This window comes from Notechis scutatus, chromosome 3 (assembly GCF_049901735.1).
Source record: "Notechis scutatus isolate UNSWTSFEM ecotype Mainland chromosome 3, rNotScu1.2, whole genome shotgun sequence".
Lineage (NCBI taxonomy): Eukaryota > Metazoa > Chordata > Lepidosauria > Squamata > Elapidae > Notechis > Notechis scutatus.
The window spans coordinates 115,348,437-115,368,925 of NC_142011.1; the positions used below are offsets into that span (position 1 = coordinate 115,348,437).

At 39.2% G+C, this 20,489-nt stretch overlaps 1 protein-coding gene across 1 annotated transcript in view; it reads right to left on the reverse strand.

The window, feature by feature from the left end:
• Window positions 1-18,587, reverse strand: part of LOC113422326 (uncharacterized) — a 28,038-nt gene extending 9,451 nt beyond the window's left edge. Inside the window, exons 1-4 of the mRNA XM_087960040.1 lie at window positions 15,920-18,587; window positions 12,129-14,567; window positions 8,877-11,228; window positions 5,496-5,554 (exon numbers count right to left, since the gene is read on the reverse strand). Of these exons, the coding sequence (XP_087816166.1) occupies window positions 5,496-5,554; window positions 8,877-11,228; window positions 12,129-14,567; window positions 15,920-18,364 (7,295 nt within the window). The 5' untranslated portion in view covers window positions 18,365-18,587. The remainder of the gene's footprint in view (window positions 1-5,495; window positions 5,555-8,876; window positions 11,229-12,128; window positions 14,568-15,919) is intronic.
• Between the last annotated feature and the right edge of the window lie 1,902 nt (window positions 18,588-20,489).

Genomic DNA, 20,489 nt, shown 5'->3' on the forward strand with positions numbered 1-20,489 from the left:
ACAGTACGTTAACCAAACAGAGAAATATGGATAGGGTGTTGAGAGGTAAAACATCATAGAGAGGGAGGCAGTCACAAATTTAGACAAGATTGTGAAAGTTAAGGACATTATAAGACAATGAAAATCAGAATAGATAAGATAATAAGCACAACAAAGAATGTTTTTTCTGTGCCAACTCAGAAAGCTCAGACTACCCAAGGAGCTGCAGATACAGTTCTACAGAGGAATTATTGAGTCTGTCACCTGCACCTCTATAACTGTCTGGTTCTGCAACCAAACAAGACAAACACAGACTTCAATGGATAATTAGAACTGCAGAAAAAACAATTGATACCAATCTGCCTGAGGACCTGTATACTGCACAAGCCAGAAAGAGGGCTGTGAAAATATCTACAGATCCCTCACATCCTGGACATAAACAGTTTCAACTTCTACCCTCAAAACGACGCTATAAGGCACTACACATCAGAACAACTAGACACAAGGACAGTTTTCCCCCATGCCATCACTCTCCTAAACAAATAATTCCCACAACACTGTCAAACTATCTAAAAAGGCAGTATCATTCTCATCTTCCTTATTACCTATCTCCTTATGACTATAACTTTGTTGCTTGTATCTTATGATTTATCTTGTTTACTTAGTATCTTAATATGATTTATGTTGATTGCTTATTTAGTATCCATGACTCACTAAGTGTTGTATCTAATGTTTTATGATGAATGTACTGAATTTTACAATGACTATGTTAATGATATCACAATTGCTGTATGTACATTGAGAGCTTATGCATTGGAAACAAATTCCTTGTATGTTTAATCACACTTGGCCAAGTGTGATTAGATATTAGGTAAATATTGCCATGAATGCTGGATGAAGAGAAGAAAAAGGGGAAAAGAAGGAATCTCTTATAAACTATGAGCCACAGTAGTGCAGTGCTTTGTCAGCATTTGACAGAAAGAGCTTCATAATTGGTTGTAAGCCACCTAGTTTAGCTTGGGTGGTGCAGTGGTTAGAATGCAGTACCGCAGGCTGCTTTTGCTGACTGCTGGCTGCCTGCAATTTGGCAGTTAGAATCTCACCAGGCTCAAGGTTGATTCAGCATTCCATCCTTCCAAGGTGGGTAAAATGAGGACTCAAGATTGTTTGGGGCATTTTTCTGACTCTGTAAACCACTTAGAGAGGACTGTAAAGTGGTATATAAGTCTAAGTGCTACTGTTATTATACAGACCAAGAAACTTAAAACATCATAAGGCTGCAGTATAATACAAAATCTTACAAAAGTAAAGGATTTTACAACTGAAAAGAAGTAAACTGTGTTATCATTGCTCTTTTCACATCAACTGACTCAAAATTAGAGACAATAATAAAACTGCTCCACAACTCACCCAACCGTGGGGTACAATGGGCAGTCTATAAAGGTTATAAATAAATAAACCTACTAAAATACAAAAATCGAAATACAACAAAATTCTAAAATGAAGTAACCTATGCTTCACTACACAGTTTCAAATCCAAATAGATTAAAAGGATTCTGATGGGATCCCCAAACTCAAGACTCTGCCAGATGCAACAAAATGAAAATATAATCTACTGTATTGAAGGATGTCTTATAATATTTTATTTCTGTTTTTGTAGGCTTTAGTCAACTTGTTCTTTGTGCTTTTGCTACTATAGAAGATTTGGGTTTATGTGAGTTGATCCTTCAGTGAAGCCTGTGGTTTGCTGTTGGTTTGTCTGCTAATGAGAATGTTGAGGGAAGGAGATTTTTTGTTCTCTTGTTTTCCGAACTTGATTGTATGAATTGTGCTGCTTATTAGACGTTATGTGTATTCTAATTGTTTATTTTTATTTTGGTTAATTTATGATCTACATAGCATATCTACATTTTGAATTAACAGAGGGATGGGTCATGGGTGGTGACAATGTGACTGTGTCAAGGAGCTATTAATTTCTCCTCCAAGTCACTGTGATGCTGGAGAAATCAGGAATAAACTATTGCTTGACTGTAAGAATTACAGAATCAGAGGGCTGGAAGGGACTTGGGAGGTCTTCTAGTCCAACGCCCCTGCTCAAGGCAGGTGACCTTATACAGGTAGTCCTCAACTTACTACCACAATTATGCCCCAAAATTCTGTTGCTAAGCAAGACAGTTAAGTGAGTTATTTTTATTACTTTTTGCCACAATTGTTAAATGAATTACTGAAGTTGTCAAGTTAGTAACACAGTTGTTAAGTGAATCTGGCTTCCCCATTGACTTTACTTGTCAGAAGATTGCAAAATGTAATCACACAATCCTGGAACACTGGAATTATCATAAATAATGTCAGTTGTCAAGTATCCAAATGTTGATCACCTGACCATGGTGATGCTGTAATGGTCATAAATGTGAAAAACGGTCATAAGTCACTTTTTTCAGTACTGTTATAACGTTGAATAGTCACTAAATGAATGGTAGTAAGCCAAGAACTACCCATATCATCCAAACCAAATAGTTGCCCAGTCTCCAGCAATGATCTCCAGCAAAACCTCCAGCAATGGAAACCCTACAACTCTGGGAGGCAAACTGTTCCATTGATTAACTGTTCTGTCAGGCAATTTCTCCTTGGTTCTAGGTTGGCGCTTTCTTGAACAAGCTTCCACCTATTACTTCTTGTCCTGCCCACAGGTGCTTTGGAAAATAAGATGACAACTCCTCAAGTACTGGAAAACAGCTATCACGTTATCCCTAATTCTTCTCTTTGGTGGTTAGACATACCTAATTAATTTCCTGTTCACAAATCCACCTCTTGATTATTTTTTCAGGATTTTCCCAGGTATTGATATGAAGCTGATCTGCCTATAGTTTTTTTATCTATGTTTTCCCCCTTTTTGCAGATTGGAACCACATCAGCTCTTTTTCAGTCTTCTGATACAGAAGTACAGAAGTTGTGCTACAGAAGTTCTGAAAGATTTCATTCAGTGGTTCCAAGGTCACATCTGCCAGCTCCTTCAGAATCCTGGGATAGAAACCATATGGTCCAGGTGATTTGTACTCATTCATGGTGGATAATATTCTCTTAACTAATTCCTTGCCTATTTTGACTTGCATACCTGTTCTATCTCCTTTGGTGCCCTGTAAGAAGTTGGGCTATTTCTTCCTTTTGCATAAGGATAGAAAGCAAAGAAGGTGCAAAATCATTTCTGAGGGCTCTAAGTATTTCTGTTCCCTTCACATCATTGCATTCTACATACACAGTGAAAAAAATTAAGCATCTTTTAAAATAAGTTTACCTTTTACATATCTATTACAGTGCCATTATCTATAGTGTTTCAAAGTTCCAAAGGAAGAATTTAGAAATTTACAAAGGCTCAAATATGGAAAAGAGAAAAGTTCAAATGGCTATGTTCTACCCTAGATAAATAAAAATCTATGCCAAATTCTTCTGCTGTGCCTCAGAGTTTTATGATTATGGATAGCTTTAACTGATGTAGAACAAAAAGGAATAAGTAAATAAAGCCAATACTTCTCATCACTGCCTGTATAATTGAGAAAAGTTTCATCTATTGACCCCTTTTCAAGCACACAAATGTGTTTGTTATCCAGAAGTGGAAGGGAAAAGGTTAAACTACTGAACTTCTGATTGCAAAGTATTATTAAATATACAGTTGATAAATAAACACTTTGGAGACAACTGTTACACTTCTGATATAGGCAATTTCTACATTAAGTTATTTACTTTTATTTTGCATATTCTATTCTGCATGGTTTTGCTTTTAAACAGTTGAAACATTTCTGAAAAGAAGAAGTTTTGAATAACAGAAATAGATTATGTATTACATATACTGGTATATACTTACATATACTTACATATGTAAGATCATAATAAAATATATAAAATGGACTTTCCAACAACAGCCAAAATATTTTTATTTATTAAAACCCAGGTGCAGAAAGTTTAACTAATAATACTAATACATACTTAGCATTTCTGTAGTATGTTCAAATATTCAAAGCACTGAATATATTGATCAGATTATATTTTTACAGTGGTAATGGAGTAGAAATAAAGAACTTGTAGTCCTTCCAATTTTGCTCAAAGTAAGCAACAACCCCAGCCAGCTTGGCCATTCTCAAAAGAATGCTGGAACCTGTTTAACAAAAATCACAGAGCTACAAATTCCCCATGTGATACAAAGTAAATCAGTTTTATGTCTATGGAGGTTCTCAAATATCCAGGTCATGGTTGTCCCAAAAGTGCTTTTTCCAAAAAGCAACTGGACTTTCTTGGGTTTATTTTCTTTGAAACATTACACTTCTCATTCAAGAAGCTTCTTCATTTCTAACTGACTGGTGGGGAATATTTATATAAATCTTTCAATTTCTCACCATTCAGTTAGAACTAAAGAAGTTTTTTGCATGAAAAACTTGTTCTTAAAGAAAAAAGAAAGAAAGTCCAGTTGCCTATTGGAAAAAGCACCTTTGGGATAAATCAGTTTTACTATCTCAAGATTGCAAGTAAGAAGACTGACCCATTAAGGAATAGCAGAGATGAATTCTGAACCAGGAAGATAAGAGTGCTGTTCAATCTATTAGTTAGTACATAACAATAACTCTCTCAAAAAGTATATGGTTTCCACTGGCCCAAGTAAAAGAACTAAAAATGGACAAGTAGAAAAAGTAGCCCTGCTGGTACCAAGAAAATTTGAGAACCAAGTGTTTGAGAAGAAAAATCTTCAATCTATTATCAGACAATATTGTGACTGAGACCAAACATACAAAATGGGCTGTCATCTAGAAGATGGGACAGAATTGTTCCGAGTTTTCCAAAAGGCAAGAAATGAAACAGTAGTATAAATTACAATAAAGTAGATTGTGGCTGGATATAAAAAAAAATAGAAGCTAGGGTTGTTCAAGAATGGAAGAGACAACCTATGGAAGCAATGTCATTCTTTCATTAGAAGAGGCTACAGAAAGGAATGTCTGCACTTAACAGGTGACCTTAGATCTCTATGTTCACTTCTAACCCAAAGCTGGGAGCAAGAGAAGAAAAATTGTTCAAGGCAACAAAATTTGCATTCAGAATCTCAGGACTTCCTCCAACATCTAGAGTTTTCATTTTTTTAGACTACACTTTTCTATTATATCTCGTTGAAAGGAAAAAAATATCTATCTGAAACTTTTCGTGTAAATATTTGAACTGGCAAATAATAAAATTTAGTTTCCTATATTATTTCTTACTGTTCATTAGTAAAATATGTTGAACAATTTTAGCTTCATTTTTGTAACTAAGTAGAAAAAATATTGGAATGCACACCCACACACGCACGCATGCTATTTTGGGATCATGCACAATCAAAAATGAGTTTACACAAAAACCAAATTTCACACTTTAATGTTCTATTTGATAAAGATCTAGAAAAGTTTATTACTTCCCAAGATATTTTCATGTACTTTGATAGCACAAAAGTAACATCCATTTATAGAGTACCTTATCTGTGTAAAGTAACTTACCCACTAGTTCCTGGTCTCTGAGCCTGAGAAAAACGCCAGTCTGTATTAGGTTGTGCTTGCTGGAAAAAAAAAACACAAAGAGGAACATATTTCTATTTTTCAATTTAAGCACAACATCCTCATTATTACTACAGAATATTAAACATAAACTGTAACATATGGTTAGTTTATGCTTTAAAAGTTTGAATTATAAACAATTTGCACAAGTATACAATGACATTTTCAAGCTACTTCCAAACAGGAATGCATGATTAAATAGTCTGCTTAAAAATGCTAGTTTTTTTTTTATTCAACAGCACTTCAGTATCACCACAATCTGAAATATTCTGTAATCTACTAGAAAAATCATTCAGAAAAGTATTCCATAAAAATACATAGATGAAATAAAAGATGAAACAAACCTGAAAAAGCATAATTGAATATCACCAATAATGATTAGTAGAGGACTGATCCTGAAAGAGAATTGTTTTACTACATTTTGTTCAATAGAATGTGGATGGGTACAGGAAAAAAGAGGGAGGGGAGAAAGGGGGGGGGAGATTCAATAGAAACCTGTTACATATAGATATAGATAGATTTACCAATTACAATTGGGACCCTCAGCTCAATCAGCAAGTGATATGGTTGCAAAGTGCACTTAACTAATGTTAGTTCATCCGTTCTAGTGGCAGTCATTAAACAAATTACTGCAGGTTGTTAAGCACAATGCCATGTGATCATGACTTTTGACTTCCTGCCAGCTTCCCCATTGACTTTGCTTGTCCGAAGCAAAGGTCCCAATCAATGTTGCAAATAACAATCACCAGACTGTGGGATACAGCCAGAGGTGGTATTCAGCCAGTTCTGACAGATTCTGGAGAATCAGTAGCGGAAATTTTGAGTAGTTCAGAGAACCGGTAAATGTCACCTCTGGTTGGCCCTGCCCCCATCTATTCTCTGCCTCTCGAGTCCTCGCTGATCAACTGGGTCTTCTTTTGTTGCCCTGCACAGGAGAATGGAGCTGGAAAGCAGGTTAGTGGGGTGGGGACGGAATGGGGATTTTGCAGTATATCTTTCCCCTGGAGTGGGGTAGAAATGGAGATTTTACAGTATCCTTCCCCTGCCACACCCACCAAGCCATGCCCACCAAGCCACACCACGCCCACCAAGCCACACCCACAGAATCAGTAGTAAAAAATTTTGAATACCACCACTGGATACAGCAACCATCATGAGTGCTAGTTGCCGGGTCCCCATGCTGTCATCACATGACCACAGGGATTCTATGACAGCCACAACTTCAAGGACTGGTTATAAGTCTCCTTTTTCAGCAACATTTTAATGTCAAATGGTTGCTGAAGGAGTAGTTGCTAAGTAGGGATTACTTGTAATAATACTTAACATACCCACCACATTATTAAAAGATATCCAATAAGTAAATCCCCCCTGCTACTACAGCAATTAAGATCATGTATATATTACTTCATATATGTAAAACTTCTTTTAAAGTTCTTTTTTAAAAGAAATGCCTGTATAGCACTATACAGCCAATACATAAAATAATAAAACAAAAAGGCTTCCTGGATTCTGTTCAGGAAAATAAAGTTCATAGAATTTGCAATTCTTTCTTTGAGGCAACAGCATGTAACTGGTAGACCGAAACCAAACTTTGTAGATTCCAGTTCTATAGCACTGTAATTTGGCAGCAAATAACAATGTGATGATTAGTGTGGGCTCATGGATGGTCATTTTAACAGTGAAAATGGTTACCTTCTGAAAAAGCAATAAAATAAGCAACTATCTTCCCCCAAGGATAAAACTGTTATCCCTGAATATGGGGTAAAGTCTCATAAAGCAGACTTAGAAGGCAATTTTAAAGACGTGAACTCCAAAGCAAAAGGAAGATATTTGCCCTGTCTTGAGCATTTGAGTCCAGGTTCCTGAATTTCTTTGGATAAATAATTTTGTATGTTTGTATAGTAAGCATTAAAATTTTGTAACAAAGATGATTCTGAATACTGCTTAACAATCATACAGAGTTCTAGCAATGTGAGAAAGAAAGGAGAATTTTATGAAATCACCAAAACTTTAGAAATCACAACCCCTTGCTAAAAATGAAGCATCAAGCATATTTGCAAATCTCCAACTGGAAGCAAGGAAATAAACACCTATCCTATCAGGGAACCAACGATAGACTGGGAAAGGATCATTTAGGTCACTGCACTTCATTCAGTTCATAAATCCAAATTAAAGCCTCCTTGAGAGATAGCTGCCTAGCCTCTAATATTGAACTTGACTTCTGGTTAAGAAGTTTTTCTAATACTCAGCAGGAAACAGTGTTCCTGAAACTTCTGTTCTGCACTCACTCCCAAATTGGTTTTATAAAATGGTTTGCTTGGTTTAGTCTGAAATGAAGTTAAGGTAGTTAAATTTAGTTAACATTTAAATATGTCCAGAACTTTTCTCCCAACCACTTGCTGCACAAATAACTGATAACTGAAGGAACTTAGGGAATTTCACCTGCTAATTTTTATTCATCAATAAATGTGCTACCTGTTCCTTATCTAGTAACAGCACCAAGAACTTTCTATTAAAGGGCAAACAATTCATTGGATTATTTTAATACTTTTTTATTGTTAATTTTATTCAGCTTTTTGAATTTTCTAGATATGATTTCTGCATTTAAACTTACTTAGCTGCACTGAATGCAGGTAGTCCTTGACTTATGATATTTGTTTAGTGACCATTCAAAGTTAAAACAGCGCATGAAAAAATGATTTATGACTGGTCCTCATACTTATGACCATTGCAGCATCCCTGCTGTCACATGATCACAATTTGGGCACTTGGCAGCTGGCATGTACTTAATATGGTTGCAGCATCCCAGGATCAGGTGATTGCTACTTGCAACCTTCCCAGCCATCTTCCAACAACTAAAGTCAATGGAACAAGTTAGTTTCGCCTAATGATCCTCTGATTTGCTTTGCAAATACTGTAAAAAGATAGTAAAGTTGGGTGTGATTCACTTAATTACCACATCCCTTAACAACAGGAGTTCCTGCCCCAAATTGAGTCATAAATCAAGGACTACCTGTAAAAGAATCAGAATAGCAGTTACCAAAACCAGGATCACTGACAAAACAAATTTCATTCTCTTTTAATACAGATGTTTCACTGAGGAGTAAAGACAGTTGTCAATGTGGAGACAAATGGCAACACAGGTCATTTATAACAAAGCAATCAAAATCATTTGCAAAAAAACAGTACAAAACTATTCCCCATCCATGAAGGTCAAATAAAAGTTCATGGCAGAGTTTCTGTTAAATATAGACTGCAAATATATGTATATCCCTATAGATATATATTTATATAATGTTCCAGCATTGTCTTGGTGAATCTTACCGCATCAGAGGGGTTCTGCAAAGCACTGCCTGTGTGTTCAAAGGCAAGAATGCTTTCTGCTGTAGTGGAATGACTGAAAGGTTTAACAAAAAAGAAATCTCCCTGCTCAGACATAGGGGAGAAACAAGACTTGTAGTTCTGAGCTCCAGCTCCACTCACTTCAAGGTATCTTATAAAGCCTTCTGGATTTGGATACCCACTGATATTTATGGTAGACTTCCGATCTGTCCTCCTACTACACCAGAGTGATACGATCCAGTTTGGGATACAGAAGCCAGATTTGAAGCATCTGGCTCCGACAATAATCATCATTACACAAGACACTAGAGAGATAGCCACAAGAGAGATGATAAGATAAAGAGTTAAGTTCTGAGCCCTGGCAGGTGACTTGGGGAGAAGGTCCAACGACTTGGTAAAATCCTGTGCAGCATTATCCTCTGAGGAGATTATTAGAATCATTGATGCTGAAAGAGATGGCACCCCATTGTCCTTCACTTCTACCACCAACCGGTGAGAAACCCCAGGTTCCCTCAGTGTCCGAGTGACACGGATCTCTCCTGAGTGGTCTTCTACTTTGAAAGCATTCACCTCATTTGTCTCATGGAGTAAATGGTACGAAACCCATGCATTATGGCCACTGTCAGCATCGACAGCCACTACTTTAGTCACCAGATATCCAGGTTCTACTGGGATTAGAAGTGACTGATGAAAGGCAGAACCTTTGGGAACTTCTGGGTGTACAATTACAGGTGCATTATCATTTTGATCCACTATGAACAGATGAAGAATGCTTGTGCTGCTTAGCGGTGGGAAACCTGAATCTTTCACCTCTACTGAAACTTGAAACACTTTTTCTTGCTCATAATCTAGAACCCTGGAGGTATAAATACTGCCATTCTCTTGATTGATGTGGAAATAGGTTGAGATGGGCAAGCCATGATTTCCGGTATCCACAATGGAATAAGATAGCTTGGAATTGACACCTACATCTGGATCACATGCTGACACAGAAAAGACTAGAGTTCCAGGAGATGTATTTTCCTCCACATGGGCTGTGTAGGAAGAGATGGAGAAAGTGGGTGCATTGTCATTTATATCTGAAACTTGAATTAATATATTTTTCTCAGTTGACTTTTGAGGTATTCCAGAATCTGTTGCTTTAATTGTGATACTGTATCCAGCAGTTTTCTCTCGATCAAGTGGGCCATTAGTCACTAGTGAATAATGTCCTTTAAATGAAGACACCAATTTAAATGGTACATGTCTTGGAATCTCTAAGCGGACCTGTCCATTTTCCTCAGAATCGTTATCCTTTGCTTGGATAAGTGCAATGACTGTTCCTATAGGTGCATCTTCTTGTACTGAGCTAGAAAGAGTGGTCATCATAATCTCTGGACTGTTGTCATTAACATCAACAAGTTCTACTCTAATATTGCAATGACCTTCCATAGCAGGGGATCCCTTGTCTTTAATGTAGATGGCTATTTCATATGCATTGGCTTCTTCATAATCCAGTAAAACTTTTGTCCTGATTTCCCCTGTTTGAGAGTCCAGACTAAACACATCGAGAAGTTTTAGCTGCACACTGCTGCTGGATTTAAAGAAATATTCAACTTCTCCATTAGGTCCTTCGTCTAAGTCAGTAACATTGAGTTTTGTTACTATAGTCCCCACCTGGATATTTTCCTCCAAATAAACCTTTGATACAGGTGGTTCACACACTGGGGGATTATCATTTGCATCAAGAACATGGACTGTTACTTGAACAGTGCCTGACTGAACAGGATTTCCACTATCTAGGGCAGTCAGGATTAAATGATGGGTAGCTGCTTTTTCCCTGTCCAGGAGCTTTTCCAATACAATTTCAGGTATTTTGACCCCATCTCCTCTGATATTGATACTCAAAGCAAAATGTTCATTTGGACTGAGCTCATAGGTTGCAATGGAATTGGAACCAGTGTCTTGATCTTCTGCAACTTCCAGCCGTAATCGGGTGCCTAGATTGGCAACCTCAGTGATTTCTAAAGAAACAGTGTCCTTTGGGAATCGGGGAGCATTGTCATTCACATCCAGTATCTCCACCTCCACCCGGTTAAGTTGCAATGGATTCTCCAGCACCAACTGAAAAGGAAAAGAACACCTGGGGCTGGAACTACACAGCATTTCCCGATCTAACCTCTCATTGATGAGTAACATGCCGTCTGCCAGGTTCACTTGGAAATATTGGCGCATTCCCTCACTGACCAGCTGTAAGCGGCGAGCACGCAGAGTCCTCACATCTACTCCCAGATCCTTGGCAATATTCCCCACGTAAGAGCCTGGATCCTGGTCCTCTGGGATGGAGTAGTGAATCTGCATGGAGATGAGAGCTGGCAGGGAAAACACTGAAGCTAAAAATAACAGCGGCTGCCATTGCAAATTCTGACTGCTATCCATGCCTCGCTTGCTTCAGTCAAAAGGATTGCAGCTTCTGGCTGCTGCTGCTGCTGCTGCTGCTGCTTCTTCTCGCCGGAGGTTGGGGGAGGTGGGTGGGTGCGCTTTTTCTCTTTTGCTGCTTCTAGATACACTCTGTCCCTCCCACCTGGCGACTCTGGGATGACCCGAGAGGGGCAGTGCAGCCCCCCAAAAAGGATGCTGCAGCTTGAGAGGGAAGGGAGAGGAGGGGGATTTTCAAGCAGCAGCAGCAGCAGCAGCAGCAGCAGCAGCTCCTTGGCAAAATGGAAAACAGGAAAAAGAGCTCTGAAATGGATACTAGCAATCCCCTCCTCCGTGACAGCACTGAAGTCCCTTTCTCAAAATACATCAACCCCCCCAAATAATTTGCCCATCTCTGAGCCACCATGCTCCTCCCTCCCCCTCCTTTTCCAGCACAGCAAAGAGCCGTCCCAAGGGTGCTGTTGGCCAAAAGAGCTTGCACAGACTGCCTGGCTGAAAAGGCTGAAATCAAAAGTGTACACAAAAGGCAGAGACAGTTGCTTAGAATATACATAATCTCAGAAAAAACGCAAGACAACCTCCCAGCCTTGATTCCCAAAAGCAATTGGAACAACATAGATGCCTATGAAGTGACTGAATGAGTGAGTAAAAAGCCTATATGCAGCCTGCATATATTCAGAAGGCTTAAGGATTGGCTTGTGTAGGTTAACAGTATTTATCCAATAGATTATTCACTGATTTCCCCACCCTTATCTCTTGTGCACAAGAGACTATAAGATGTGTATGGAACCCAGGGTTTAAGCAGAAAATTCTCACCTTATGAAAGAAGCTGGCTTCAGTTAGATTGCTGCAAGAGGCTGCCCTAAGAGTCAAATTAGGTTTCATAAACACAAACTCGCTGATATCTGATACAGGAGAAAAGCAAGATCTGTATCCTCTGACAGGAGGTCCTGAAGTGGCTACCTGTACTCCAATCATGGCATCTCCAGGGCTCAGCTGATAATGATAATGTCCCGTCATGTGATCTGGGACATTTTCAAGTCCACTAGCTTTACTTCCACAGCATCCAAAGATAGTAGATGTTGCAAGAGCATCACAGTGAAGACATCTTGCTCCCAGGGCCACCAAAGCAATCAACATGATAGTAGAAATTGCTGCCAAACAGATAATAAGGTATAAAGTCAATGTGGGCGGTCTCTCACTTTCCACAGAGCGTGCACTTAACCCTAGAAACACTTCAGAAGTGCTCTCTTCCAGGAATATGATCACAGTAACTGAGGTAGACATGGAAAGTTCTCCTGAATCTTTGACAACTATGACTAGTTCCTGGGTAGGATTGTCTAGGTCCTGTATTATTCGCAGAGTCCTCATTTCCCCACTGTGAAGACTTATGCTAAACAGAGTGAGATCTGTGGCTTGTTTTAGATGATAAGAGAGCCAAGCATTTTGCCCAGAATCCAAATCCACAGCAATAATTTTTGTGATTAAAGCTTTGGCCATAGTAGATCGAGGAATCCTGAATTGTACAACTGAATCTTTCCCAGTGAAAGGAAACTGAACTTTTGGTGCATTGTCATTCTGATCTAGTAGATAAACATGCACCATAACCCTGTTGCAGAGAGAAGGAGAACCACCATCACAAGCTTCCACCTGAAACTGAAAATGATTGGTACACTCATAATCAAAAGAGCTCTCTGCAAAAACTTCCCCATTTGTTGGGTTAATGGAGATGAAAGAAGTGAGATCTTCAATCTGTTCTTGTCCTGGACTGGACAAAACAATGTAAGATAGCTGAGAATTCTGATCTTTATCTGCATCTGTTGCAGAAACCTTAAGGAGAATCACTCCTACTGGATTATTCTCTTCTATGATGACTTCATAAAATGACCTGTCAAACTGAGGTGGATTATCATTAACATCTGCCAGAGTAATGGAGAAAGATGCCTGTTGCAAGAGAGATGGATTTCCTAAGTCAAAGGCACAGATAGTGATATTGTATTGAGAAGAGTTCTCACGATCCAGTTGCTCACCAATGAGCAAGGAATATTGGTGCTCGAAATCCTTCCGAAGTTTAAAAGGAAGATTTTTTGACAAATCACACTGGACTTTCCCTTGATCCCCAGAGTCTCTATCTTTGACATGTATCACAGCAACTACTGTGCCAGGAGGTGCATCTTCACTCATGGAACTGGAGAAAGATGTGAGAATGACTTCAGGGACATTATCATTGACATCTGTCACTTCTACAATAACACTGCAATGCTGTTCCATGGTAGGGGAACCCATGTCCTTAGCTTCCACTTCAATTTCATATATGCTGGCCTCTTCAAAATCAAGAGTCCCTTGAACACGGATTTCTCCTGTGATATTATCAATAGCAAATATTCTGCACAAAGCTTCAGAGTTATGACTGCTGAGGGAATACCGTACCTGTCCATTAGATCCTTCATCAAAGTCAGTTGCATTCAGCTTAATCACCAGTGTCCCAGGAGGAGAGTTTTCTACCAAGCGGACATTGTAAGTGGGTTTGTCAAAAACTGGATGATTATCATTAGCATCCAGAACATGGACAGCAATTTGTACAGTGCTAGATCTGGGGAATGTGCCCCCATCTTCAGCTGTCAGGATCAAATTGTGGATAGCCACATGTTCTCTGTCCAATGCTTTCTCCAGAACTAATTCTGGGAATTTGGTGCCATCGGTGCGTGCCTTCACATTAAGGCTGAAATTCTCATTGATGCTGAGGTGATAGGTTTGCAAAGTGTTTGTTCCTATATCTGGATCCTGTGCATGTGGAATGGGGAAACGGGCACCCAGGGCAGCCAATTCATAGATCTGCAGAACAATTGTGCTACTTGAGAATTCAGGAGCATTGTCGTTGATATCCAGAATCTCCACTTCGATGCGATAGAACTCCACCGGGTTTTCAATAGCAAGTTTAAGATGCAAGAAACACCGCAGGTTCTGGCCACAAAGCTGCTCTCTGTCTATTCTGTCATTGATTATTATGATTCCAGTGTTCACATTGACAGAGAAATACTGGAAGTCGGAATCAGAAAGCACCTGCAGATTGGCAGCTGCAAGCTTTGTTACATCCATTCCTAAATCCTCAGCAAGATTTCCTACAAAGGCTCCCCGAGTAAGTTCCTCAGGGACAGAATAACGGATCTGTGCAAAACAGTCACTCAGAAACAGACAGAAAGCAAAGGTATGTAAGAATCCCAAACGCCATGCAGTTTTTTCTGGTCTGAGCATCTTTCAGAAATCCACAGCAGGAAGGTCTAAAAATTGCAAAACAGGAGCTATTTATAGCACAGTACAGCTTTAAAACCCTGAGAAACTCACCATTTATCCCAACAAAATATGCATTATATAAAAGAAAGAGGGTCTATAGTCAGTATTTACCTCCCTCATTCATTGTTTTGGTTTGAGAGAGATTGTCACTGCTATGGAGGGAGTGGTACACACGGCAGGTCTTCAGCGTTAACCGTCTGTTCATTCGCTGAGACTGCTTTTCTATTTATCCAATCAGCAGAGCCTTTCCCAGGACAGCAACACAAGCACCAATCCATGTCTGAAAGCAGCTACTGTGTGAAAAAGGACCGCGTAACCTGGTTTTTTTTTTTAACCTAGAGACACCAGGCAAAAAGACAGGCTGGGGAAAACACAGCTCAACATCTTGTCCCATTTTGGCTTTGTTCTAGCTTATCTGACCACCAGAAGTATTAACAGCATGCAAATATTTGTTCTAACAGCACAGCTGGGTCTTCCTATATTATATGCACAACAAAACAGCAAATTTCTCATTTTCTATCAGGAATGACAGCAACCCCTCCCTCCTTGCTCCCATCTCAACTCACTAATTATTTGTAGAATGCTGAATTAATGACACTTTTAGGATATGATGTATTTTTTTTCAGAAAATCCATATTCCATTTTTCTAATAATAAACCATTTGAGAGGTGTTAGAGCTTTGCAATTTTAAATATGTTAAGAATGAAAGAAAATCTGATTTTGACAGCATTTGAAAAATGATATACAATTATTAACATTTGAATTTCCTTCTCATTCTTGCCCAAATCAAGCTACTGCTCCCCAGTTCCTGGTCCCTACCATAGGTACTTCCAACACAAGTAACCTCAATGGGGATCAATCCACAAAATTTGCCTCATCTCCAAAGCATTTATTTTAGAAAACACGATCAGAGTTCCTGCCCCATTTTGATAATTAGCCCATGCTCAATCTATCCATTTATGAAGCTACAAACCCACAAGAATTTAGCTCTTTCTCTAAAAGTCTAAAAGTTACTCAGTTAACCAGGTCATGGTTGTCTGAAAGGTGCTTTTTCAAAAGGCAACTGGACTTTGTTTTGCCTTTAATTTTTTTTGCTTCTCATCCAAGAAGCTTCTTCAGTTCTTCAGTTCTGATTATTCAGTCAGAATTGAAGAAGCTTCTTGGATGAGAAGCAAAACATCTTATAGGAAAACCAAAGTCCAGTAGCCTTTTGAAAAAGCACCTTTGCGTTAGCTCTTGGTCAAATTTCAATTACTGGAAATACCAGTTATGTTTGGGATGGGATCAGGACAAAACACAAAAGGTCACCTCACCTGCTTTGGATGATTCAGCGTATTAATATGGGACAAAAAAGGATCAACATTCCTTGTTAGTGTACTTGGCTGAGAATACACAGGCCTCATAAAGGTGAAATCAATTCGGTCTGACCCTGAAGAATGCCTGGATTTATGGGGCTGGTTATGGGAGTCTGCAGGCCTCATTGTCACTTCCATGTATTCCAGGGTACCATTGGAGTTGAGTTGCAGTTTAGGACTGGAGTATTTGAAAAGATCCCTGATAGGAGAATTGTTCATGGTGTAAGAAGAATCTTTGCATTTTCTTTTCCAAAAGCATTTTGCAGACAAGACAATTAAAGTAATGAGAGAGACAATGCTAACCACCACCAGAGCTATAATCAGATAGAGAGTCAGATCAGATTTTTCTTTGGGATGATTTAAGAATTTATGAGACTGTGAACTTTCCTCAGATGCTTTTTCCTCTAGTGAGACCAAGATTGTAACAGTAGTGGACAAAGGTGGCTTTCCATGATCCTTTACAAGGACAAGGATTTTCTGTGCAAGAAGATCTGTTTCTTGGAAGCTTCGAACAGTCCATATTTCCCCAGTGTATGGCGCCACTCGAAACAGGGAGGCATTCGTAGATTGGGGGAGTAAGGAATAGGACAGCCAGGCATTATGACCAGAATCTGCATCCACTGCTGTGACTTTTGTGATGACATAACCTACTGGTGCCAACAGAGGGATTCTCTGGAGTGCTGACAGTTGCTGGCCAGTCGCTGGATACAAAACAACAGGAGCATTATCATTCTGATCCAATATGAAGAGATAAACAGTGACACTGGAGCTTAGTATGGGTGTCCCAGCATCCTGCACAATAACAAGGATTTGCAACACTTGAAGCATTTCATAATCAAAAGAATGCTGGGCATATATATTTCCATTATCTGGGTTGATATAAATAAAGGAAGAAATGTGGGCATCTTGGACCTGATTTCCAGCCACTGAATAAGTGAGCCGGGAATTATCACCCTCATCAGGATCAGAAGCAGATACAGTACACAACAAAGAGCCAGGTGGATCGTTCTCTTTCAAGAAGGAGTTGTAGAAATGCTGAGAGAAGGATGGGGCATTATCATTGATATCTGAAATGTTCAACAAGATAGTCAAATCTCTAGTTAGAGGTGGAATTCCTGAGTCTTGGGCAGTGAGCGTTATAGTATATTGAGAGACTGTTTCTCTATCCAGCCTTTCACGTGTAATTAAGGAAAAATGATTTTCAAAAGATTTAATTTTAAAGGGTAAGCTCATTGGTATTTGCAAGCTTACTTTTCCGTTGACACCTGAATCTTGATCTCGCACACTGAAAAGCCCCACCACCGTTTCTAAAGGTATATTTTCTGGCAGTGGATTTACCAAGGAAGTAAGCAAAATATCTGGGAAATGGTCATTTTCATCTTCCACTTCTATTTGGATAACACAGTGGCCTTCCATCTGTGGTATGCCCTTGTCTCTGGCTCTTATGTGAAGTTCATAAAATTGGGATTCTTCAAAATCCACAATTCCTTGAATAGAGATCTCACCTGTATGGGGATCTAAACCAAACAGCGTCTGGATGGAATCTGATGTGTGGATTCCAAAAGAATACTGTATTTCCCCATTAGAATCTGCATCAGGATCAGTTGCATTGAGTTTAAAAATTAAAGAGCCTACGGGAATATTTTCCAAGAAATGTATCTTGTACACAGGCAGATCAAATGTCGGCTCATTATCATTATTGTCAAGGACCACAATGGTGAGCTGACTTGTTCCTGACAAGACAGGGTCCCCTCCATCATAGGCAGTCAAAATCAGCTGATGTTCTGATTGCTTTTCTCTATCCAAAGGCTGGTCTAGCACCAGTTCAGGTAAAAGCTTGCCATCCTTCACATTCTTTATATCAAGTATGAAATGAGGATTGGAACTGAGCTGGTAGGCACTGACTGCATTGGTCCCAACATCTGCATCATGTGCACTCTCGAGTGGGAGCCGTGATCCTCTAGCAGCAGATTCTGCTACCCTCAATACAAGCCAGGGAGTGATGAAATTGGGTGAATTGTCATTCAAGTCCAGAATCTCTACCTCCAGGTGAAAGAGTTCCAAGGGATTTTCAATTACTACTTGCACAGGCAGGATGCACAGTGAGCTTGCTCCACAGAGTGTCTCTCGATCTATCTTTTCATTCACCATCAGAACACCACTGTCCAAGTTAATTGCAAAATACCTCTTACTTTCCTCAGAGCCAAGCCAAAGCCTACGACTTGAAAGATCTGCCAGTGTTAAGCCCAAGTCATGTGCCACCTCTCCCACCATGGTCCCCAGCTTCGATTCCTCCACGACAGAATAGCGGATCTGTCCTGTAATCAACACCCAGTTGAATAATAAAAATAAGCCCAGTACTTGCCATTTGCAAGAGAGTTGCCAGGACAACTGTGGCTCCATCTCAGAAAATCTTCTTGTAGTATCCCTTTTATCAAGAGATTTTTCAAGACTTGGATGAGTTATGTTGATAAAATCCCTCTGTATTCCTTTCCAAAAGAATATAAGTAGCTTTTGATCTTGCTCAGCTGCAACAACGCTAGTGAGAAAGGTGAGGGGGCGTATTAGGGGAGGGAAACTGAATTACAGCCATGACGGAGGAAGAAAGTCAAGGAGGAAGAAAGTCAAGGAGGAAGAAAGTCAAGGAGGAAAGTCTAGATCCCTTCCTTCCATCTGATCAGCAGCTGAATAGGGGATAATTCCATATAGTCTTTACCACTGACAGTTCCACCTACACCCTTACAGTAGCAGCAACATGCAGAGTTGAGATAGCACCCAATGAAGCAGGCTGGTTCGTCACTGGTTTTGGCAGCTATGTTTAGCAGCTCAGATTCTTGTTCTCAAGGAAACAGCACATCCGGCAAGCATGAACAGTACAAATTTTCATTGTTCACATTCTCTAGATTGTTCCATCGCATCTGAACAAATGAGAAAATCTCTTTACCCAGAATGATAATATTCCAAAGTGATCTGATTTTCCATTTGTATGAAAAGATAGTGCAAGAAGGAAAAGAGAGGAATTTTCCATCCATTCATCCAGAATATGGTTTGCTTGTTTTTGGCTCAGGATGATGTATGAACTTGTCCACTGCAACATACAGTTAAGTCTGGGTTAGCATTATGTACTGTATGAATGGATACATTCTATGTCAATATAAGACATCCAATTATAGAAATAATCTCGTCTTCTGTGTTTTGTTTTCAAAATCACAAAAGGACACCAATTCTAGAAAGTGTTCTGGAAAATTACCCAACTAAGCTTATTTTATAACAGAAACCAATTGTTGAAATGTAACCTAATACAGATAGTCCTCAATTTACAATAGCTTGTTTAGTGACCATTCAAAGTTACAATGGAACTGAATAAAATGGACTTATGACCGTTTTTCACATGACTATTGCAGCATCCCCATGGTCCCATAATCAAAATTTGGATGCTTGGCAATTGGCATATATTTCTGACAATTGCAGCGGCCCAGGGTCATATCTGATGAGCAAAGTCAATGGGGAAGCCAGCTTCACTTAACAAATGTGTTACTAATTTAATAACTGCAATGATTCACTTAACAACTATGGCAAGAAAGGTTGTAAAATGGGGCAAAAGTCACTTAACTAATGTCTCACTTAGCAACATAAATTTTAGGCTCAGTTGTGGTTGTAAGTTGAAGACTATCCCTACCTATGTTCCTACTAGTTAAAAGCTTCTTATCAAATCTTCAAGGCTCACAGATATTTTTAGACTTATTTTAAAATATTTTAAAGAGCTATTTAACACAAAAATCTCCCCTGAAATATTTTTAACTCATAAGATGTCCACTTTAATATGAAACCTGTTTCACATGGCTTTAGTCATCATTTTCAACATTAAGACATCCAAATCAAAACCACTATTACCCAAAGAAAAATATTTCACATTGCATTTCATTCAAGTCTCTTGGGAAAGGCAGACAGATCCCCCTAGTTGTTTGACTCTTCTGAAGAATGGCTTAGTTGGTGGGGTGGCTTGGTGGTCATGTGACTGGGTGGGCGTGGCTAACTCAATGTCACTCACATCAAGGGGTGCTTCTCCTCGCCTGACCTCTCATGACAGTGGGGATGCTGCAACAGTTGTAAGTGTGAAAAACGGTCATAAGTCACTTTTTTCAGTACCATTGTAACTTTAAATCAAGGGTCTTCAAACTTGGTAAGTTTAAGACTTGTGGACTTCAACTCCCAGAATTCCTGCGCTAACATGACTGGAGGAGGAATTCTGGGAGTTGAAGTCCACAAGTCTTAAAGCTGAAAAGTTTGAAGACCCCTGCTTTAAATGGTCACTAAATGAACTCAAGGATTACCTGTACAAAAATTAAAAAGGCTTCTTTGCTTGCAAAAAGCTGCCCTAAATACCAATAATTAGATTAAAAATACCTGCAAGGCGGAGTTACAAATCAGGCAGGGTGCCAGAGCACCTTGAGGAATTAAAATAGTTAAAATGCAATGATAACTATCAGCAGCAACTCTTGCTCATAAAGTGAAACCCTTTAGCAGA